The sequence below is a fragment of the Amorphotheca resinae genome (assembly GCF_003019875.1).
Source record: "Amorphotheca resinae ATCC 22711 unplaced genomic scaffold M430scaffold_4, whole genome shotgun sequence".
Lineage (NCBI taxonomy): Eukaryota > Fungi > Ascomycota > Leotiomycetes > Helotiales > Amorphothecaceae > Amorphotheca > Amorphotheca resinae.
In genome coordinates, this window is record NW_020194474.1 from 2,257,212 (window position 1) to 2,279,490 (window position 22,279).

Sequence of the window (22,279 nt, forward strand, 5' to 3'; positions counted from 1 at the left end):
CCCACGTACTTGCCTGATTTTCCAAGGTGGGATAAAAGCTTCTTGGGTATCATGGGAGACCAAGAGGAGAGGTGAGGCTGGCGTGGGCAGGAAGCACCGCTTAGCACGTGACCAATATCACATGATAAGAGCCTCCAAGGACCCCGTGACTGCCCTGGAGGTGCCTCAGGCCAACAATGGCAGATGCCGGTGGAAATGAAGATGATGCAGATATCGATGAAAGAGATTGGGGTTTGCGGGATATGTAGAAAGAAGCATTTAAGCAGCCCCCGTTCCGTAACTTCCCGCCAACTCTCTCCCGAATCCACGGGCCGCAGAGTTCCAAGGCTCCTGAAACCGTCAGATGGCGAACACAGCACTCAGGACCCACGATTCTCGATGGCTGATTTCTTTGTGATGTGCGCCTTTCAATGACAGGAGACCCTTTTCCCAGCCGAGTCGTGTCGTGTCTGATGCGACGAAGGGGGAATCGGAATGCACCACACGGCCGCGAGGGACGGCAGGCCGAGGCGAGAGAGCTAGCCGTCTCTGGACTGGTGTGCTACCAGCCTCAGTAAGGCGCAGGAGGCGGGAAGAGCTGAGATCAGTTCTCAGATCAGTTCTCACAACAGAGATGATTCGGATTCTGATTCTGAGTCTGATCATGGACAGACAGCAGGACAGACAGCGGCATCCGACTGTTGAATCTTGCATTCATGAAGAACTGGCTGGGAGAAGCAGAGGTCCGTAACAGGAAAAGGGAAAAGGCACATACCAAGGTAGCCACATGCACACCTCACATATCAGGTACAGCCAACCTGAGAACGAACGTTCACCCCATATAAATGCGTATATATCCATATAGGTATATCCACGCAGTATAATCCCTCCGTAAAATACAGGGGTCATTTACTGCCCCGTCCACTGGCGGGCGGTGAGATCGTCATCATTGAATCTCAGTCGAACAAAGCGGGAGAAGGGGAGAAGGGGAGAAGGGAGAAGGGAGAAAGGGCAATTATGGTTATTTATTTCGAGTAAAAACGCAATAATACAGAGTCGTAATAGGTCTGATTTTACCTGAGAAAAGCCCTGCCCCATATTCGCATCAGGATCATGGGCATCATCAGTCTTTAATCAAGAACCAGCACTGGCATTCCCTTTATTCCCATTCTCCTTTATCATCATTATTCTCCTCCTCATTCGCATCATCATCATCATCAGCATCATCATCAACTATTCCCATCTCCCCCCCTGCCACAGCGTTGTTCTCGTGCGCCCGTAATCATAATAATAAATTCCCTCCCCCCATCGACGCGCTCGCGACGGTCCAAACGAGGCAAACCTCCCCAACACGCTCTTCGCCGTGAGACTTGCTTAGTACGAACCAACAACCTTCCTACCTGACCACTCCGGATTCTTGCCAGTTCACCCGACTCTTTCCCCCCTCATAGATTTCCATCTTCCTTTTCTTCCTTTTCCCCATCCACCATCTATCAACACCCACCCCCCATCACCATCACATCTCCATCTATCATCTGTCCCCAAATACCAAAACCGCCACTCCCGCTGTCGTCGCCCTCACAGTGAATGAGATCGCGGTGATCCCCCCATCACCTCCAGCAATCGAATCCGCCTCCCCCCCCCTTTGCGACGTCCAAACCCTCATATGGAGCGGTGACCCCCCAGTGCAAATCATCGCCCTGTGAGTTGGAGAGGCGCGCCCCCCCCGTGATGGACTCGATGTACCACCCTGGCGTGATGCACCGGCCGGCAGACGACGATGAGGAAAGGCTGCGACGAGACAGGATGATGGACGGCGCCAGTGCGAGCAACACCACGACAACCACCACGGCCACCACGGCCACCACCACCACCACCACACGGCCCTACACCAGCGCTGCTTCTCCCACACAACCCGATTTCCATCCGCCTTTCTCCCCAACCAACGGCTCCGGTGCTCATCCACGGCCACAATTCAACAGCCCATACCATCCGCCAACACCGGCTCCTCTTCCCATTCCCGCGGCCTCGCACATTCCTCCCGGTCCGCCTGCTTCACCACGCTCCTTGGCCGCGCCCCCAGCGTATTCGAATGATTTTCCATCCGCGCCACGCGAAAAATCATCCAGCAATTATTACTACGACCCAACCTCGGACTCGGGAGAGAGGAGAGCTCCGGAAACCTCCTCCTGGCACGAGCCTCGAGCGCATACACCGCAGGTAAGGAGCGCGATGAAAGATTTTACGGACACCTTTTCATGAGCGATGGCATTGCTAACAATCATCCGCAGCCACAGAGTCGAGAACCATATGCCTACCCAGCGGCTCCTGCTGAACCGCCGAAATTCTACAATAGTGCATACACGTCTCCAGTGAATGCGAACTTCCCGCCACAGTCGCCCATTTCGCACGCCCATCCCCAACGCCCGTCCTCCATATCACAATCGCAATCACCGAGGATGGCTTCGATGGCATCACCCGTTGCGCGACAGAACGGCGCTGGCGTGGGAGGACCAGTGGTCAAGCAGGAACCTGCGGCTCCAGCAGCGGTGTGTGCTTTACCTATTCAATCTGCGAACAACGCGTCTAACGTACACAACCACCAGACACCCAGCAGACCAGCAGACCCAATGGCCTTCTCTAGTATCCTCTCCAATGCGGAGCCAGCTCCCCAACTGACCCCGACTCCTGCCGTTGCAAAACCGCGAAAGCCCTCACGAGAATCAAAACCGGCGCCACCCAAGATAGAACCCATCTCCGGAGACAGCTCTCGACAGTCCTCCCTCGCCCCCGCTCCGCCACCCACCGTATCACGCGTACCTGCGAAGAGGAAGGCGAATGGGGACCCGAAGCCGAAGAGCTCTCCGAAACCCAAGCAACCCTCTAAGGAGCAGGAGAAAGAGATACAGCAACTGATGGCTCAGCTGGAAGCAGAGGCTAGTGATGACGACATGACTGATTTTGAGGACGACCTGAAAATCTACCAGGCACGATCTCTAAAGCGGAAGCTTGATCTTGAAACTATCGAGATGGGCAGATCCAAGCAACGGCGAACGCTCTTTGCCGAGAAGATGGCTACCAAACTCGGTCATCATGCTCACTTCGGCGAGGAACGCTATAGAGCCATCCACCAAGATGCCGCCGTGACTGCCGTCCAAGAGAAGGAGGTCCAAGCAGAGAAGGAACGCAAGAAGGATATGCAGCGCAAACGTCGCCGGGAGAAGACCGTTGCCACGAACATCGAACAGAAGGAGATTGCCATGGCCAAGGCACAAGCGGCCGAGGATGAGCAGGAGAGGCAGAAGTTCATCCGGGAGGCGCAGAGAGCCGAGAAGAAGGCCCAGCAGACGAAGATTATACTTGCACGCGGCGAAAAGGGACCCGAGATCAGAGCAGTTTCCCCCATCGAGCCCAATTTCGCTGGAGGCATGATGACCACCTTCACGGCAGTCGAGCCCGAGCCCAAGCCGAAACCCAAACGCGGTGGCGGTGGTGGTCGCTTGCGGAAATCGAAGGAGCAGAAACAAGCCGAGAAGGACGCTGCAGAAGCCGCGCAAGCTGCCATTGACGCTGGGGAGCAACCTCCCGCACTTCCAACACCGGCCAAGGAGGAGCCCAAGATCAGGATTAAGTTGAACGCCAAGGAGCCAAAGGAGGCGCGCGAGGATTCTCCCGCGAGCTTCGAACCCTTCGTGTCTAAGGGATACAACCAGATCTACGATCAGATCTGGCGCGATCTGGCCCGGAAGGATGTCAGCAAGGTGTACAAGATTGCTACGGACTCGTTCAGCATCAAACTATCGAACTTGAAGAAGACAGCCATATTAGCATCAAAAGAAGCCAAACGGTGGCAGCTCCGCACCAATAAGGGAACCAAAGATCTTCAAGCCAGAGCGAAGCGTGTCATGCGAGAAATGATGTCCTTCTGGAAACGCAACGAGCGAGAGGAACGTGACCTCCGCCGGGCGGCCGAGAAGCAGGAAATCGAGAATGCTAAGAAGGCGGAGGCTGACCGAGAAGCCAACAGGCAGAAGAGGAAACTCAACTTCTTGATTTCTCAGACCGAGCTGTATTCGCATTTCATCGGCAAGAAGATCAAGACAGACGAGGTCGAACGTTCTACAAATCACCCCGATGTTGCCGTTCCGGATAGCCATGATTCGGGAGCCTCGCACACCATCACATTACCCGATGGAACTGTCACCACTTCTGGGAAGGTCACGAATTTCGAAAATCTTGACTTTGATGCAGAGGATGATTCCGCTCTCCAGGCTGCAGCTATGGCCAATGCTCAGCACGCTATTCAGGAAGCACAGAACAAAGCCAGAGCATTCAACAAACAGGACGAAGGGCCAGCTCTGGATGAGGAAGGCGAAATGAACTTCCAGAACCCGGCTGGCATGGGTGATGTTGATATTGAGCAGCCTAAGATGCTTCAAGCCCAGCTTAAGGAATACCAACTGAAGGGTCTTAATTGGCTGGTCAATCTCTACGAACAGGGTATCAACGGTATCTTGGCCGATGAGATGGGTCTGGGTAAGACGGTTCAGTCGATCTCGGTCATGGCCTACCTCGCGGAGAAGCACGGTATCTGGGGCCCCTTCTTGGTCGTTGCGCCAGCTTCTACCCTCCACAATTGGCAGCAGGAGATCACCAAGTTCGTGCCCATGCTCAAGGTCTTGCCCTACTGGGGTACAGCTGGTGACCGAAAGGTGTTGCGAAAATTCTGGGACCGCAAGCACATCACCTATACGCAAGATGCTCCTTTCCACGTTCTCGTCACCTCATACCAGCTCGTCGTGTCAGACGTCAATTACTTCCAGAAGATGAGATGGCAATACATGATATTGGACGAGGCTCAAGCTATCAAGAGCTCTCAAAGCTCGAGATGGAAGAGTCTTCTCGGCTTCCATTGCCGTAACCGTCTGTTGCTGACCGGTACACCGATCCAGAACAATATGCAAGAATTATGGGCTCTTTTGCATTTCATTATGCCTAGCTTGTTCGATTCCCATGACGAGTTCAGTGAATGGTTCTCCAAGGACATCGAGAGTCACGCTCAAAGTAACACCAAGCTCAACGAGGATCAGCTCAAACGATTGCACATGATCCTGAAACCATTCATGCTTCGCCGTGTCAAAAAGCATGTTCAGAAAGAGCTTGGTGACAAGATCGAATTGGATGTCTTCTGCGACCTCACCTACCGTCAACGCGCATACTATGGAAACCTTCGCAACCAGATTAGCATCATGGACCTCATAGAAAAAGCAACAGTTGGCGATGATAATGATACTGGTACGTTGATGAACTTGGTGATGCAGTTCCGAAAGGTTTGCAACCACCCTGATCTCTTCGAACGGGCCGAGACGACCTCGCCGCTCTCCTTCGGCTATTTCGCCGAGACTGCATCCTTCATGCGAGAGGGAACCAATGTCAATCTCGTCTACTCGACCCGAAACATGATTGAGTACCGCTTACCACGATTGATCTGGCGTGAAGGTGGCCGGCTTGATTTGCCAGGACCAGACAATGAGAAGGCTGGCTTCAAGGGCAAGTACCTTGATCAGCTGCTGAATGTTTGGAAGCCTGAAAATATCCGACAGCAAGCACATGAGAAGGGGAATTTCTCATGGCTCCGATTTGCAGACTCTTCTGTGGAAGAGGTGGCGAACGCCTCCCGGAAGGACGTCTTTGGGCGGGCTGTAGATCTTGCCCAAAAGCCTCGTCGACTGGGAATGCTCAGCGTTATATACGATGAGGAAGGCGAGAAGGATTTCACTCCAGCTCCAGCCATGCTTCGGATCGTGGATCGCCAAGATCCCAAACCATTGGCGGAAGTCACTAGTGAAGGGTACCTGAACAAGCTTTTCAACGTTTCTAACGATGTCTGGTCGGAGTCTGGTCTGGGTCGACTAGAACAATGCGGTCGACCAGCTGCTTCTGCTCCACCCATCGAGGTCGTCTGCTCCAGCCGCGGTGCCGTAATCGAGAAGGAGAACATCATGTTCAACGTTTCAGTGCGCAGAGCCCTATATGGGCCGTCCCCTGTTGAGGAGAAGGCTCTCATTACATCCAAGATACCTCCGTCGCTCTACCCGCCGACTAAGATGCTGCCAACACCAACCTCGGAGAAGCAGCGCTTCACCAATATTCGTGTACCTTCCATGCGCCGTTTTGTCACCGACTCTGGCAAGCTTGCCAAATTGGACGAGCTCCTTTTCAAACTCAAGGAAGGCGGCCACCGTGTTCTGTTGTACTTCCAGATGACGAGGATGATCGATTTGATGGAGGAGTATCTTACCTACCGAAACTACAAATACCTTCGTCTGGACGGTTCTACCAAACTCGAAGACCGTCGAGACACGGTCCACGATTTCCAAACCCGGCCCGAGATCTTCATCTTCCTTCTCAGTACTCGTGCGGGTGGTCTCGGTATCAACCTCACCTCCGCTGACACCGTCATCTTCTACGATTCAGATTGGAACCCAACAATCGATTCCCAAGCCATGGATCGTGCGCATCGCCTCGGTCAAACAAGACAAGTCACCGTGTACCGTATGATCACTCGTGGGACGATCGAAGAACGAATCAGGAAACGAGCACTGCAGAAAGAAGAGGTGCAGAAAGTCGTCATGACTGGTGGCGCAGGCGGTGGTGTTGACTTCAACACCCGAAGTAAGGAGAATCGGACCAAGGATATTGCCATGTGGTTGGTGGATGATGACGAAGCGGCTGAGATTGAGAGAAAGGAGGCGGAGATGGCGGCTCTGGAAGCGAGTCAGCCGGAGAAGCCTGGCAAGAAAGGGAGAGGAAAGAAGAGGAAGGCGGATGGTGGCGCCGGTGGAGGGAGCTTAGAGGATTTGTATCATGAAGGTATGCATCATCTATCTTACATGACAGTTACAATGCTAACGGATGACCTGCAGGCGAAGGACATTTCGACGATGGCAGCAATCGACCATCAGGAGCCGCGACTCCTGTCCCGGGTGAAGCTGGCGCAAAGGGCAAGAAGCCAAGAAAATCCGGCGGAGGCGGCAAGAAAGCCAAGACGGCAAAGCAGAGGCTTGCGATGGCAGATGGGGATGTTGATATGGGATAATTCATATTGCTGCCTGACCTCATTCGACACCCATCAGTGTATTCGAATTGATATCGGACTCTACAAGGGACAAAGGGTAATGTAGTCCACGCGTGGACTAATCTTCGAGGATTCACGAGGAAAACGAGATAGAGAAAGGATGTTTTGGCGGGGCGAACCCCGGAACTGTATTATAAAAAAAAGCAAAAGCCTGCTGGAGTGAGCGTTGATCGATGAGTTTAGGGACTTGCATGGAAAGGGCCAACGGGGCAAAGCAAATCAGGGAACATGTGATACTAGATGCGAAGAAATTCCGCCGGACGGCAAATGGGGCGTTTCCTTTTTACTCTCTTTCCCTTCTCTCTTCCTGCTCATCTATCTCATGTCGCAAGCATCAGAGGCGATGTGATACTAGCGAGGATGAGAAGGAAGTCAGGGCAATCAAATAGATGTAATAATACAGGGACTGTTTCATTTGTGTATACCTTTAAGTGTAGATCCTGTTGTAAGGTAGCTACTGGCATTTATCACCTGCCTTCTTTGTCACGGGTTCTACAGTCAGGTGACCTTAGTTAATGCTTTGTTTGTTGAACACCTATAGCATTTTTTCTTTGTATCTGCGCATAATGCATTACTCTGTACGGTTACTGGCTATCGTGTTACCACCTTATATACCTTACATCTGGCCGAAGTATACTTCTACTTGACTACAGGACAAGTGTCAGTGTGTCACACTATCACCAGCCCTGTAAAGCAATTTGCAAAGCATATTCTAGAGCACAATTTCTAAAGTACAAAAATTCTAAAATCTCTAGATCCTGGGCTTTCTCTTCTAACGCTGTAAGGTAAAGACAACAAGCTTTAGGTGGATTCAAATCAAGTGTTTGTCTAACAATACTTATTCCCGGCCAAAAAAGGCTATAGATTTGTTTAGAATCATAATCCAAGTTATTGTTACGCCCTCTTGACGCTTTTTACACTACTTTAAATCTAAATGCATTAGATTGTTTTAAATTGCTTGCCGGTCGTCATCAGATACCAGTTTATCAAATGGTTCATGCACTTTTCCTTAGGCAAAAGTTTTAAGATACTGTACAACATCTAAGCCATTCTTAACAATATAAGAATCGGGTCGTCAAATCAAAACTCCCTCTTATATCTGATTTATTAATGCAACCTTATCTTTAAAGATTCAGAAGATATCCTGTCTATCTTCCTATTGGTTTCTTTAGGATTCCTCGGTTTTCCACCACTCGTTCCTCCTCTCCTCATGCATCTGTCGTGGTGTCTTGCCGGCTGCGTTCCGTTGGTCCATCAAATTGACGTTGCCTCCGGCCTACTGTAGCAGTACCCTCATCATCTCTTCCTGAGCTCTCATCCGATCATCTAGTGTTAAGCTTCTTTCCTGGAGCCAGATGTGCCCACCTGCTGCTTCATGTAGCGGCGTGTTCCCTTTTGAACTTTTGGCGCTTACAAAATGGAGAGGCGTGTTGCCGTCCGCATCAGCGTCGCCCACGTTAGCACCATGAGCCAGATGTAGGGCTATCAGGGCCGTGCCGATGGGTTCGCCGCCTAGTGCGCGGAAACCCAAGCAACGCAGCAGAGTTTGCCTGTTTCTACCTTGTAGACCCGCGTCTGCTCTATCTTCGAACAAGATCTTGGGAATATCGGAATGCTTGCTGCCACATGGTGCGTAGCTTCTAACATCGTAATGCAGGGCTGTATCGCCTTGCTTGTCCTAGACATTAATAGTACTAGGATTACCGGCCAAGAGCAGCTTGATAGTGCCGATATCATGTGGAACAATGTCGTCGTCTTTGAGGAACATGTAGTCCTCCTCGAGCGGACCGGGGCCCCCGGAAGTCCAGTGAAGAGTCGGTGGTCGAGTAGCGCTTGGATGCCCTCGGCGTTCAAATAAAAGCTACCAATGTCAAGCAGGGAGACATCCCCAACAGGACCTGGTACCCCAAAAAGGCCATCATAGAAGAAGTGTATCTTCTTTGCATGTATGCGAGGCGATGCGGGATGCCATTTCCGTAATGTGATGAGTGCAGATCCTACTATCAGGATAATGCCCTCAGAGGTACTGCGCAGCCCATGAAGGATTATTGAGCCACCCGACCTTCTCAGACGCCTGCCACAACTTGCTAGCCTTGTTGGCATCGATCTTGCAAGCCTGTTGGGCATCGTCTTATCATCTTATGGAACTCCTTGCCGATGCGTAGGGACCCGATGCGATTGATGATTCGGCGCTTCGATGTGAGATACGTCGCACAGTCCAGCCGCAGGTTGCTCGCCAGCATGACTTCGTCCGGGTCCAAGAGGTACCTATGCGGGTGATCGGTCAAGTCCAAAGGGACGCCTCGCCACTCGACCCTGAGAGAGTTTGGGTTGTCGGGAAGGCTGGAGAGGGGAGGGCAGTAGTAAGCTTTGCCCATTCACCAAGCTTGGCGGTGGATAAAGAATAGTTAGGGCATGATAATCAAACCGAAGCACGCCAGAGCTCCGATTGTTAAAGTTGAACCACTGAGCCTAGATCAACCGTTGCTACGTGCTTAACAGGTCAACTTCTCCCCACCATATGGTGTCTATAAAGTTTGAACAGTATCGTGCCGCACACCTCGATCGAGGACGAAAAGCAGAGACGACCGAAAGATCCATCATCCAGCCCACTTCTGCCAATTAGTGCTCCTCATTGGCGTGATTCCCATTGATATTATTGCTTAAAACAGCCTTAGGATAATTCCACACATCGACGGGATCATAGTACGGAAGCGTCTCATAATCGCACTCCAGAATGCTTCTGGTCAGGTTCACGACCTCCTTCTTGGCCTGCTCCCCCGAGATGCGGATTCCACCCTTGTTCGTCTCCCAGGTGATGGATGCGATCTCCGCACTACTGCCTTCGTCGCCTGTCTTCTCCGCAATATGAACTACGTAGGTCTCCACGCCGAAAGCACTTCGAGCAATGTGGACGGAGGTAGCCGGTTCTGTGGTCGAGACGTAGATGTGCCATTTGTCATCCTGATCCAGGGGCTGAAAGCCAGCTTTGAGCTTCTCGGCGTCGGTGTCGCTGATGTGAAGACCCCACGCCGCGGTGGCAGGCTCCTTCATGGGTCTCATGGCGTATAGATGATCTGTAATTTATTATCAGCATAGGAACATCTATGTGGTTCATGAAGTCGGTACGTACCTTAGAGTGCTAGTAGTATCAACAGATGCTACTGACAGCTGATTGTAACGGGGGAAATTGGATAACGCTAAATGCAAAGATTTTGAGGCGTGCTGTGGCTTGCTTATCGATAGTAAGGCAGAAGAAGTTGAGCAGTAATAATTTGATTTTAGACTGACGGTAAGAGCGAATGTTTATTGTTTGCTGGTGTGTTGATACTGTTGGCAGGAGGTTGTTTAGTTATCAGGTCATGTAAGGTGGGCTCGGTGAGGTACCGCGAGGGGTACCTAGGCTAAATGCAACGCCCCACTTCCCGTCTACTTGCCTACTTTACCTCACCTAGGTACCTATTTAACTCGTAGGAAGCATGAGCCTCATCAGCCGCAATCATACTCTAGAAGGAATGAATATTAATCTTCAGCACCTAGGGGCAATGTCAGACACGCCAAATTGAAATCATACCTCCATGACATAGCCTACACTCGACAAAGGCCTCCAATCATGTCCGTTCCGTATAACAAGCTCGCAGAGCGCTCTATTCGCCTTCTTGATCTGTATCCTGGAGAGCTCAACTCACCATTTCGGGGAACGCTCCGCCCTAGTTGCTTAGATATCCCAGAATTCTACGAGGCCCTTTCCTACACATGGGGTTCACTTGAGACGGCTGCTTTCTTGCACTGCGAAAGTGGCTCACTACCCCTCACACTGAACCTTGTCCAGGCCCTGTCGCGACTACGGAGGACGGACACGATTCGAACTCTGTGGATTGACCAGATATGCATCAATCAGGATGATAAGATTGAGCGAGGTCAACAAGTCAGTCTCATGGGCGGTGTCTACACAGGTGCAAGTATTGTTGATATTTGGTTGGGGGAGGAAGATTCAGAGACGAGTATGGCTATGGATTATATTCCAGACCTTCTTCAATCTTTCTCCGACCTAGGTCAGAGAGATGAGACTGGGGACGAGGTAGCACATGTGATACAGGCTTTGAGTCTCTTAGCCATCAAATCGCCATGCTGGACTGCCCTTCGTTCGATTTTTGAGCGTCCCTACTTTCGTAGAATGTGGATTGTTCAGGAAGTGGCCCTAGGGCAGAAGTGTGTGGTGTATTGTGGGTCTTTCTCTGTCCCCTGGAACGACCTGGCGAAAGCAGCTTTGTGCTTGGAAGAGGACACTGGCCATCAGGTTGAGGCCCATCGTGTTGTGAGAATGATCAAGGGGCTGAAGAGAAAGAATGTCACCGACTATCCAGGACATCGGTCCTTGATAAACCTGATTCATCAGTCTTTCAACCTTCTATGCACAGATCCGAGGGATAAGATTTACGGGGTTCTTGGGCTAGCTTCGGATATAACACCCGGGGAATTTATTCCTGAATATTCTCTCCTATGTCAGGAAGTATATCTTGCGACTACGACTTTCTGTATGAAAAAGTACAAGTCTCTAGAAGTGGTTTGCCAAGTTCGACATCCCAAGCTACTCTCGGGGATGCCTTCCTGGGTCCCAGACTGGACAGTCATATCAGCGTTTAGGGAGAGTCTCGCTCTCAAATACTGGGAGGGCTACTCCGCAGCGGGAAAGAAATCATCAGCATCCAGTTTCCATCTGTCGAACGACAAGCGCACACTTTTTGCGAACGGTAAATTTGTTGACAAGATTCAGCAAGTGGGATCTGTGATGCGGGATCAAGCAAATATCTATGATCAGTACCAAGTCCTTTCAGAGTGGGAACAATATGCTCGCAAAATCTCCCCATACACCACTGGCGAAACCTATCCCACCATATTTTGGAGAACGTTAGTCGCTGATGGCGGGGCCCGTGGGGAGGATTCGGACCGCACTCGGCAGCAGCTCTACGAAGCGCATCAGAACTTAGTCGAGCGCAACATGGGCATATCCAATAAAGGTCCTAAATCACAGGTTTGGAAACCAGTTGCGGAGATGAGCATTGTGAATAGTAGGTGTTTGGAGTTCGCCAGGCTTATGGATGCTGCTTGCGTGGGTAGAAGAATTGCAATCACAGAGCACTGCTTCTTAGGTTTAGTGCCTAGCGATGCTCAAGTAGGAGACGAGATTGCTATCTTGGAGACAGTTCGAGTCCCGTTGCTACTTCGCCGTGCTCCACTATCGGCAGATCATTCTCTGGTTGGGGAGTGTTATCTTCAAGGATGGATGGACGGGGCTCGGTTTGACAGCTTGTCTGGTCCGAATTTGCAATTCTCAATCGTGTGAATCACTTGGTATGCAGGATCCTTTAAAGCGTGGCAGACGTTGCTAGGAGAGTTTTCCTCGGGCAACACTTGTGCTAGGCCGCCGAATAAGTTTATTCTCACTGTTCATGGCAAGCAAGTTTGAGGAACAGAGAATCGATGTCAATTCTGAATATCCAAGTAAGGGTGGCTATCTTGCGCCCAACCAAGTCCAAATGCGGCAATGCCAGATATATCCACAATACATTTGCGCCTCCTTTTCATGTCCACCCAGAAGCTACATTTGCCGGCAAATCCGCTAAACAGCCCAGCGAGTGTAGGCTGTGCTTACTTCTTCTTAGGGGTATCAAGATGGATGGTTTCGATCCTATTGCCATCTGCATCATATGCGACAGCAGTGATGTGGTCTTTCGGGTCCCCAGCGCTTTTGTGATCGCCCTCACTATAATCACCGTTAGACGGAAGCCCAAAGAGTAAGGGTGTTTAGACACGTGATCAGTCTCTACATAAGGCATATGATTGGCCGTATCAAAAGGCCAGTGCGACGCAGTATAAGATTGAATCTAGGAGTCCTTCATCACGCCCTCGCTCTCACCGTCAACTATCGTCAACCATTGTCCCTTCTTCCATCATTTTTCTGCTGCCGGTTACTGTCCAAGCTTTTGGCCATTCCTTCCAACGCAAGAGAGATAGTTCAATAATGGCTGCTAGTATCAAAATTGGCCAACGGCTCGAAGGAAAAGTCGGAAGTTATTTTGTCTCTGCGCAGGTCGCGAAAGACATCTGGACTGCCACGTGAGATCAACTTCACCCAACTCAACCTTCACCTATCTAATTACTGCCAGGAAAAGCAACTCTCAAGCTGGAAAAGTTATCATCAAGACAGCTCCGCAAGGACGCCTCGAAAACGAGCGGGATGTTCTGAAGCATTTCCGCACTTGCCCCTACATTCGCCAGGTGCTAGACGAAACCAAAAATCCCCCGTCTTTGATTCTGCAACACTTGGACGATAATCTACTACATGCATCAAGCGTGAAGACTCTAGAAAGTTCGGATGTAAAGTTTGTAGCAAAAAGAGTACTCCAAGCAATTCAGGCTTTGCATGAAGATGGGTACACACATACTGGTATGTTCACTGAGGTCTTACATGCCACCTCATTTCAGATCTCAACACTCTAACTAACACATATACTCACAGACATCAAACCGGACAACATTCTCGTCAATTATGGCACTGGATCATCTCGCTTTGCCGATGTTCAACTGGCTGATTTCGGTGATGTTACTCGGATAGATCCTAAGAATTACCTCAAGGTCGGGATGGATGGACCGCATATGGGAGCTGCTATCTTTAGAAGCCCTGAGGCCATGATGCAGCTCAGATGGGGACAGTCGACTGACATTTGGTCATTTGGCACGACGGTAGGTGATACTAAGCAGGCTTGAGACTGCATTGTCTGAATTGCGCTCACGTTTTCATAGCTTATAAGTCTCATTTGGGGTCTCAACTGGCACATGTTTAAGCCCGACCCCAAAGACGCCACAGCTGACGATGAAGAGTATCTGATCCACATCATCATAAGACAATTAGCTCACTTTGGTCCTGTTCCCAAGTCTTATATAGATCTCATTCCGAGAGAGGATGGTGACAGATGGTCAATTCTAGCATCAGCCACCCAATACATCAAGGACAACCAGAAGCAAAGGCCGTTTAAACTAATTGAGGATGACTGTCTAACAGAGGAGGACAGGGAGTTTCTGTTGAAGGTCATGAAGTTAGACCCGAGGGATCGTCCAACTGCGAGGCAGTTGTTACAGGATCAATGGTTCAGTGGTGTACCATAGCCTCTATAGGCGATGATGGTATTTTTGTACTTCTGATTGACTAGATTTGTACTATTTTGTAGGGTAGTTAGGGCATCACAGCGTTACGAAGCTCGATCCCTTAGACAAAGTCTCCTTCCTAGCGCTTAATCAAGCAGGAGCGCCTGTACGCTGCTTAACCTCTCCTCTGAGTTTCTACTCTAGTTCTTGTCGACAATTAACCTTGCCTGTGATTCTAAACATATATTCTATTCTTTTGCTTTCTAACAGATTTATAATCAGGTTTAAATTCCTTTACATGTCTTTACAGCTAGTTTTTACACCCTTTCTCTTTAGTATACACATTATGTTACAAACACATAAACACGTGAGTTCTAGGCCTAAGGCTTGGCGACTACTGTTGTACAAAGAACCTAGAGTAAATATTACAAGATAGTTACGTAATAGACTATAGGATTAGATAAAAGGTCCTAGACCTACTTAAGATCTAACAAGTTTATCTAGTAATAAAGGTCTATATAAGTCTGTTAGTTATCTCTTTAGATAAAAGCTTTGTACTTAACTTAAATAAAGTATCTTAACTTATACTTAGTAACAAGTTGTTAGGTGTATTTCTATATAATAGAAGAGGTAAGAGTCGATAGACAGTCGTAGTATATTTAAAGGTATATTACTACTTTAACTATAGACTAATCTCTAAACCCCTTTTCTTTTCCCTCTCTCTCTTTTATTCTTATACTCCTTAACGCCTACTATTACCTTAGTTATAGTATATAGTTACTCTATACTTAATTTCTAAGCTATTATAGTCTTATATATTAGTATACCTAATATAGTATCCTCTTTTTTTAGCTTTTGTCCTTAAAAGCTTATAAGTAGCTATTAGATTATAAAGAGGCTACGTTAGGCCTAGATATAGCCTTTAAATACCCTTTCTCTAAAATAAAGGAATAAATTAGTAAATAAATATATATTTATATAACTAGTAGTATTAGAAAAAAGAGAGTAGTAGTAACTTTATAGTATAGTAAAGGTACGTAGCTAAACTATAAGATTTTTATTATATATTATACTTTTAGATCTTTACCTTATACCTCTTATATTTACTTTTAGCTAAGATACCTTATAGTAAAGTACTAGTAAGTCGCTAAGTAGTTATAAGACCTTTAATACGTAGTACTAACTATATTACTTAGGTACACTAGTATTCCTTACTCTTTACTACTTTTAAAAATCCTTTATTACCTCTTACTAGAAGGTCGATAGTATACTAATAGTAAGTAGCTATAAAGATTAAACTATATTACTTATAATCGTATTTTTTAAGTAAATATAGAAAAACACCTTCTTTATCTTTCTTTACTTAGTCTCTTTCTTATAGTACTAAGAGGTATATAAAGACTTGTTTTTACTAGTTTATTATCTCTTTTTCTTTGTTTTACCTTATATAAATATAACACTACTATACCTTCTCTCTTTTATAACTCTTTTAACAAACTTTTAATAAACCTTAATTAAAGTAGTAATAATAATATAGTACTAACAAAGCGTTTAGTAGCTTATAAGTAATACCTTAACTAAATAGCTTTATAAGACCTATAAGGTAGTACCTTAAAGTATAAAGATAATAACTATAAGTATTCTTTTTTAGTAAAGAGTAATAACCTAATAGTATAGTAGCTATATTAGTAAAGTACGTATATTATAAGAATTTAAAGAAAGAGTATATTTTTATAAGTATAACCTCTCTTAAGACGACGCTTTTACGTTATAGCTTTATTAACGTTACTAAGTCGTTATAACCCTTTAAGCTAAAGAGATTAAACTTTAGAAGATAATTATAAAAAAGAATAAAGTAAGTTAGTCTATTATTTATAAAGAAGTTAAAGCTAATACGTATAGGCTATAATTTAAGGCGTCTAAACTTTAGTAAAGAAGAGCTTCTAGTATTTAAAGTCTTAGTCTATAATATTAGTAAAGAAGTAAGTTTAAAGTAATAAGGTAAAGAAAGAAGAAAAGATAAAGAAAAAGTTAGTATATCTAGCTAAAATTACTAAGTAGCTAGAGATTTAAAACAAAGTTATAATAGTAGTAAATATAAAAGTAGATTAAAGAAACTAGATTACTAAAGACGTATTATAAGTATAATATAACTATATTACTATATTTAAAAAGTATATAACGTATTTTAAGAAAGTTATAAGTATTCCTTTCTTAAAGTAAAGTTATTACTAATTTAAAAGTAGTACGCTTATAATCTATAATAATTAAAGAGTAGTAAAGAACTAAAAGATACTACTAAAGATAGTAATAGTAAAGAAAATAATAGTAAAAAAGATAATAATAATAATAACATTAAGAATAAATAATAGTTAAACGTAGGTTAAAGCTTATTTACTTAGTAGAATTATACCTTAAATCCTTTCTTTTATTAGGCTATATAATAATAAGGTTAATAGTACTTTATAAAGAGGTTAATAGCTAAGATAGTACTTTAGGCTTCTTTTCTTTTCTTTTATTATTTTTTTTTTTTTCTTTAGGCTAGATAATAATAATATTAATAAAGGCTTATAAGGACTTTAATAGATAAGATACTAGATAAATGTTTTTAGTAGTTTTTTTTTTAGATACCTAGGGTTTTAGGTATTAATACTATAAATATAAGAGTTATACTTACTTTACTATAAGGACGTTAGTACTAATATACTTTTCTATTAGTAATCTTAATATATTTACTTATATTTACGTAGTAATAGACTATTATTAAGGTTTTATTATAGTTCTTATAAGTTTTCTAAATCGTTATACCTTTTTTATTTTATAAGATAGAATCTATTTTTTTATAAGCCTTTATAGCTAAGAATAGCTTTTACTTTAAATATTTCTTTATCTAAGACTAAAATGTTTATTAGGCTTATAAAGACTTTACTTTCTTATACTTTATAAGGTTCTAGACTTATAATTAAAAAAGTAAGATATAGCTATACTAATAAAGAAAGGTATAGTCTATAAGTAAGTCTATAGTCTTTAATAACGTCTTTAATTTAGTAAGAGCTAATATACTTATCTATAAATTTCTTAAAAGGTTAACGTTACTTTAGGTATTTTATTAATAAGAGTACTTAGTCTTTCTTTTTAAATAAAATCTTTTTTTAGTTCTAGTTATACTATTTCTTATACTATTTTTAAGAATACTAAAGGAATATAATAATTTCTTTATAGCTACTTTATAGCTACTCTACTTATATATTAGCTACTAGTACTTTTACTAGCTTTAACTAGTTTAGAGGTATGTCTTTAAGACCTTACGGCTAGTACTTATATAGTATATATAATAGTATTACATTTATTATAAAGTACTATAAGGTATTATATATAAATTTAGTAAGATCTAGCTTAGTTATTTAGTTATCTTATATAAAGCTATAGTAAGTTTAAAGGTAATACTTAATAGCTTAGTTCTACTATTCTGTTTACTTATCTATTTATAAGTAATAAGTAGTACTAAGTTACTATAATATTACTAAGTACTAGTAAAAACTACTCTAGAATTTACTTATAAAGAAAGAGCCTTAGTCTAAGACAATACTATCTAGAATTCTAAATTATTATATAACGTAGTATATTAAGAAAGACGCTAGTTTATTACTAGTAAGATAATTAGTTATTAGAATATATAAGGCAAATTTTATAAATTAGTCTATAATAATAAGTATTAAGTTATATAGTTTACTTACTACATTATAAGAGTAAGGTAGCTACGTAATAAAGTTAAGTAAGATCTCTTACTAAGGTTTAGAAAGAATAAAGAGTAAGGCTAACTTACTATATAGTAGATAAGTCTTTACCTTTATTCTTTAATAAATAGTATAAGTAAAAACGTAATAGTAGATGTCTTTATTAAGACTTAGCTAAAAGAAGGATTAGAAAAGCCTTTTCTTTGTTTTACTAACTCTTTAGTACCTTATAGTAAGTACGTTATAAAAAAGCTTTAGTAACTCTTTATATAAGCCTAGATTATTAGGTATATATATACATTTATAATACTATAGTAGTATATTATTCTTAAACGTCTATAAGGACCTAGTAGTACCTTAGCTACTTTACTACTTTTTTTACTCTTTATTAGTAATAAAGGCGTCCTTTTACTATATATTATAAAGGGCTTTTAATAGTAATAGTAGTAACGTTAACGTTACTATTACTTAGCTATTACTCTTACTAGCCTAACTCTAAGTAAAGTTCTCTACTAGTATAAGAGTGTTTAATTTACGACTTAATACTTTAGTAATAAAAGTATAAGGTCTTTAAGACTTATAATTACCTTAGTCTACTAGCTAGCGTAAGTCTATCCTCTTACGCTAGAGTAGTCTTACTAAGATAGTATACGTTAAAGAGGTTACTAAACCTTTAAAAAGAATAAAAAGAATTAAAAGAATAAAAGAAATTAAAAAAATAAAAGAAATAAAAGCTTTATTTTAAATAAGCCTTATAGTAAGACTAATAGCTTTTAAGGTAACTATATTTACTTAGAATTTATTAAGAAAAGTTACTAAAAGAGCTTGTTATACCTTTAATTACTTATTAAGATCTTATAAGTCAGGCTATTATAATAACCTATTAGTAGAGTTTTAGTTACTCTTCTTATATTTAATCTTAAAGTTAAAGACAGAAAGTTCTTTTAGCTATCTAGCTTACTACTATAATAACTTTAGCTTTATAAAAAGGTAATCGTAGTTTAGGTAATTTATTAAAACTAATACTAAACTTTATATATATACTAAGTATAGCCTTTATAACCTAAAAGCCTTAATAATAGTTATTAACTTAGTGTTAAGAGTATTATAACGTAGCTCTAGCTCTTTTAGCTTTCTAGAAATAAACGCTATAAGGTACTAGTAGCCTTCTTATAGCTATAAAAGAATAGTACTAATAGTATAAGTAAATATATCTGTTTTTATATGTATAAGTAGTTTAAGGTTATAGTAACATAAGAAAAAGGCCTTTATAAAGACTAGTTATAACTTATAGAAAGCCTTTAGAGCTTTAGAACTTAGTATAATAGTACTAGTAGTATTACTATAAAAGAGATTTATTAGTAGTATAGTAATCTTTAAAGAATTCTTAATAAAGTACTTATAAAACCTAGTAAACCTTAAAAAGATATAAATATCTTTTATAGTTATAAGAATAAGCTATTCTTAGATTATAAAGACACGCTTAGATTTAATATAAACTCTTTATAAGTTAATAATATATCTTAGAAAACTTACTTACTTTATATTAAACTTATACTTTAAGAAGTTAGTATAAAGGTTATATTATTAAAGACGTTTAAAGACGTAATAAATATACTATATATACTCTTCTTTATTTATAAAGTAGATAAAGATATTATTAAGATATATAATACAAATATTATTAATAAGATTTCCTAGTACTTTGTTAATAAAGGACTAGAAGGTCGCTAGTACGTTTACTAGCCTAAAAGGTATAACATAGTATTTAAAGTAGCTATATTAGTACTAAAAAGCTGTTTTCTACTTATTACTAGTCTTAATACAAACTTAATAGTACGCTTTATATAGGTTAAGCTTAGTATAGATATAGGCTTATAATAGCTAATTAAGAATCTCTCTAATTAATAGAATAAGGGCTTAGTTCTTTTTAGTTATACTATTTAACGTCTAGTAGTTAATGTAAAGTTATAGCTTTTTTCTTTTTTTTAGAACAAATAGTATTAAAGTACTAGTAAGGCTCTTACTTAGATAGATCTATTCTTTTACTAGAGTATTATCTAAATATTTACATAAGATACTTAGCTTAACCTTTATAAGTAAGTAGATTTAGCTATATAGTAGTACTATATCTCTTTTAAGGTCTATTATATAAGTAAGGCTATTAATTACAAGTAGTAATCTAGCCTCTTCTTTAAAAAAGACGTCTATAAATTATTAGTACTTACTAGATAAGGTTACTATAGCCTTACTATCTTCTTATAGTTTCTCTTATAGTTCTTCTTTACTTAAGGATTCTAGGTTAACTATAATTAGTTATACTATTACTATAATTATAAATTAAGCTTCTTTTATTACTTTCTTAATTTTTTTCTTTATTATATATAGCTAGACTATTAAAGACAATATAAGGTATATAAACGTCTAGGTCTTTTATAAAACGATTAGGTCTATAGCCTTTAGCTATAGAAATCTAAGTATAATATCTAAGTCTTTAATATTAGTAATAATAAATCTACTTTAATATTACCTTACTATTAAGTAGTTATCTTAGGCCTTAATAAACAGATTATATAATCTAAAGCTTATTATTATTTTCTAGAATAGTAAGGACACTATAATATAATTATTAAGTTACTATAGTACTTCTTATTTTAATAGTTATAAGTAAATAAAGTTAACTTCTACTCTTAAGTCTAGTAAGGCTAGTATAGCTACTTAGCTACCCTTAATATATATCTTTACTTAAATACTTATTAAAGGTCGCCTTTCTTCTTATTGTTTAGATATAACGTAATAAGCTACTAGTATAGTATTAGTACCTAAAGTACTAGCCTTATTAAGGTACTAAGCGTAAGTATACCTAGATTAACTATATATAAAGTATTTATATAATAAACATAAATTTACTTAATAACTAGGCTACTAGTATTAGTAGTAGTTACTTTATACCTTACTTACTAAAAAGGTTTTTATAATACTAAAAGAGTCTTTTTATATGTTTAAAGTTTAGCTACTAGATACTCTTTATATGTTTACTAGTATAGATAAGGTCTTTAGATTATAAGAAAAGCCTCTTTTAGTATAGTATAGTATTAAAAAGGCTTTATAAGAGCCTTTTTATTACCTTATCTAAATAAGAGTTTTCTTTTTTAATACTACTACCTTAACTATCTTAAAGGTATCTAAGACCTTATTACTTACTATATAGGCCCTTAACTTAGGCTTTAAACAATTAATAAGAAGGTAGATATAAAATATCTCTAAAAAGGTATAGCTAAGTTTAATAACTAAAGAGTTATACTATTAAAAGAAATTCCTAAAGGTCTTATTTTAGTTTTAAGTTAATATTTAGAGTTTTAATACTACTTTAAGAGAGTAAGTACCTTTATTTATAATACTATAAAAGAGCTACGTCTTTATTTCTTCTTAAGTTATATTAAGAACTAATCTACCTTTTTCTAAGAAAATAAAAGACTTTTTTTACTATATATATAGTATAAAAAAAACTTTTTACAACAGTTATCTACGCTCTTTACTACCTTAAAAACTTAAAAACAAATAATAGAATTAAAATTAGTACCTTTAGATACTCTCTAGAGTACTAGTAGACTATAGGCAAGCTTATAGTAATAGATAATAGGTATACTAGACTTAAACAGAGCTAGTACTACCTACTTACAGGTAGGAGCTAGTACTCTTACACCTTAATAAAGAGCTGTAGTAAGGAACTAGAGAGTAGTAAAAGTAATAAGAATAATAAGACAAAGGAAATTATATAAAGAATTAAAGCTTACGTAATACTAAGTAAGGAGAAGAAGGCGTTACGCCTCTTACACGACCTTATTACTATAATAATAATAGTAGTAAAGACAAGAGCTATAAACATAACGACTTTTTTATGTACTCTTAGGTCTTCTTCTAATAATAACCTAGTAACGATTAGATAATTAAGAATAATGTTAAAGAAGGCCTTTTAGAGGCTAGTAGCGATAGCGGCCCCTTAGGCTACCTATACGTTAGTAGTAGGCTAGTGCCTAATAAGAGTACAGGTTATACTAGAGAGACGGATTAGAGAGCTAAGGATTAGAGTAGATAGACAGATAAAGGACCTTTAACTATAAGCTGTACTTAGCTAACCTACAAATCTAAAGATACTTCTAGTACTACTAGTTTAGCTACATTAGGCGGTTCTATAAGAACCAGGCCTAGTATAGCTACTATATAAGAGTAGCGTACCCTTAAGGTAAAGAGGAGTACCCTTAGCTTAATAGTA

The 22,279-nt window shown here is 41.4% G+C and overlaps 7 protein-coding genes across 7 annotated transcripts; 5 read left to right on the forward strand and 2 right to left on the reverse strand.

Annotated features, from left to right (window-relative positions):
* Nucleotides 1-176: 176 nt before the first annotated feature.
* M430DRAFT_274929 (hypothetical protein) lies at nt 177-1,394 on the forward strand (the record flags this gene model as incomplete). Its single annotated transcript, XM_024865628.1, has 3 exons — nt 177-244; nt 418-722; nt 845-1,394. The coding sequence occupies 3 exons, from the start codon at nt 177-179 to the stop codon at nt 1,015-1,017; spliced, it is 546 nt and encodes a 181-aa protein (XP_024722743.1). The 3' UTR covers nt 1,018-1,394.
* Nucleotides 1,395-7,218, forward strand: M430DRAFT_227557 (hypothetical protein). The gene is made up of 3 exons (XM_024864762.1): nt 1,395-2,199; nt 2,271-6,852; nt 6,906-7,218. The coding sequence occupies exons 1-3, from the start codon at nt 1,711-1,713 to the stop codon at nt 7,076-7,078; spliced, it is 5,244 nt and encodes a 1,747-aa protein (XP_024722744.1). The 5' UTR covers nt 1,395-1,710; the 3' UTR covers nt 7,079-7,218.
* A 1,177-nt stretch (nt 7,219-8,395) lies between these two features.
* M430DRAFT_227564 (hypothetical protein) lies at nt 8,396-9,491 on the reverse strand. Its single transcript, XM_024864763.1, has one exon. The coding sequence runs from the start codon at nt 9,242-9,244 to the stop codon at nt 8,630-8,632; it is 615 nt and encodes a 204-aa protein (XP_024722745.1). The 5' UTR covers nt 9,245-9,491; the 3' UTR covers nt 8,396-8,629.
* Nucleotides 9,492-10,454, reverse strand: M430DRAFT_227567 (hypothetical protein). The gene is made up of 2 exons (XM_024864764.1): nt 10,251-10,454; nt 9,492-10,194 (listed from the first exon to the last, which is right to left on the reverse strand). Exon 2 carries the CDS (start codon nt 10,178-10,180, stop codon nt 9,740-9,742), a length of 441 nt encoding a protein of 146 aa, XP_024722746.1. The 5' UTR covers nt 10,181-10,194; nt 10,251-10,454; the 3' UTR covers nt 9,492-9,739.
* A 276-nt stretch (nt 10,455-10,730) lies between these two features.
* On the forward strand, nt 10,731-11,132 carry M430DRAFT_99177 (hypothetical protein; the record flags this gene model as incomplete). The annotated part of the gene is made up of 1 exon (XM_024870167.1): nt 10,731-11,132. A coding segment is annotated over one exon (402 nt), but the record flags the coding sequence as incomplete, so codon positions are not given.
* Nucleotides 11,133-11,461: 329 nt separating this feature from the next.
* Nucleotides 11,462-12,734, forward strand: M430DRAFT_34397 (hypothetical protein). Its single transcript, XM_024866544.1, has one exon. It carries the CDS (start codon nt 11,658-11,660, stop codon nt 12,462-12,464), a length of 807 nt encoding a protein of 268 aa, XP_024722748.1. The 5' UTR covers nt 11,462-11,657; the 3' UTR covers nt 12,465-12,734.
* A 408-nt stretch (nt 12,735-13,142) lies between these two features.
* On the forward strand, nt 13,143-14,451 carry M430DRAFT_137981 (hypothetical protein; the record flags this gene model as incomplete). The annotated part of the gene is made up of 4 exons (XM_024862545.1): nt 13,143-13,237; nt 13,294-13,568; nt 13,641-13,864; nt 13,925-14,451. The coding sequence occupies 4 exons, from the start codon at nt 13,143-13,145 to the stop codon at nt 14,285-14,287; spliced, it is 957 nt and encodes a 318-aa protein (XP_024722749.1). The 3' UTR covers nt 14,288-14,451.
* Between the last annotated feature and the right edge of the window lie 7,828 nt (nt 14,452-22,279).

Excerpts from the sequence above, each read along its gene's own strand:
- M430DRAFT_227557 (XM_024864762.1), top strand. The coding sequence starts at position 1,711 with ATGGACTCGATGTACCACCCTGGCGTGATGCACCGGCCGGCAGACGAC. Across the intron at positions 2,200-2,270 it reads CTCGAGCGCATACACCGCAG|CCACAGAGTCGAGAACCATA; the intron begins GTAAGGAGCGCG and ends AATCATCCGCAG. Across the intron at positions 6,853-6,905 it reads AGAGGATTTGTATCATGAAG|GCGAAGGACATTTCGACGAT; the intron begins GTATGCATCATC and ends GATGACCTGCAG.
- M430DRAFT_227564 (XM_024864763.1), bottom strand. The coding sequence starts at position 9,244 with ATGCCCAACAGGCTTGCAAGATCGATGCCAACAAGGCTAGCAAGTTGT.
- M430DRAFT_227567 (XM_024864764.1), bottom strand. The coding sequence starts at position 10,180 with ATGAGACCCATGAAGGAGCCTGCCACCGCGGCGTGGGGTCTTCACATC.
- M430DRAFT_34397 (XM_024866544.1), top strand. The coding sequence starts at position 11,658 with ATGAAAAAGTACAAGTCTCTAGAAGTGGTTTGCCAAGTTCGACATCCC.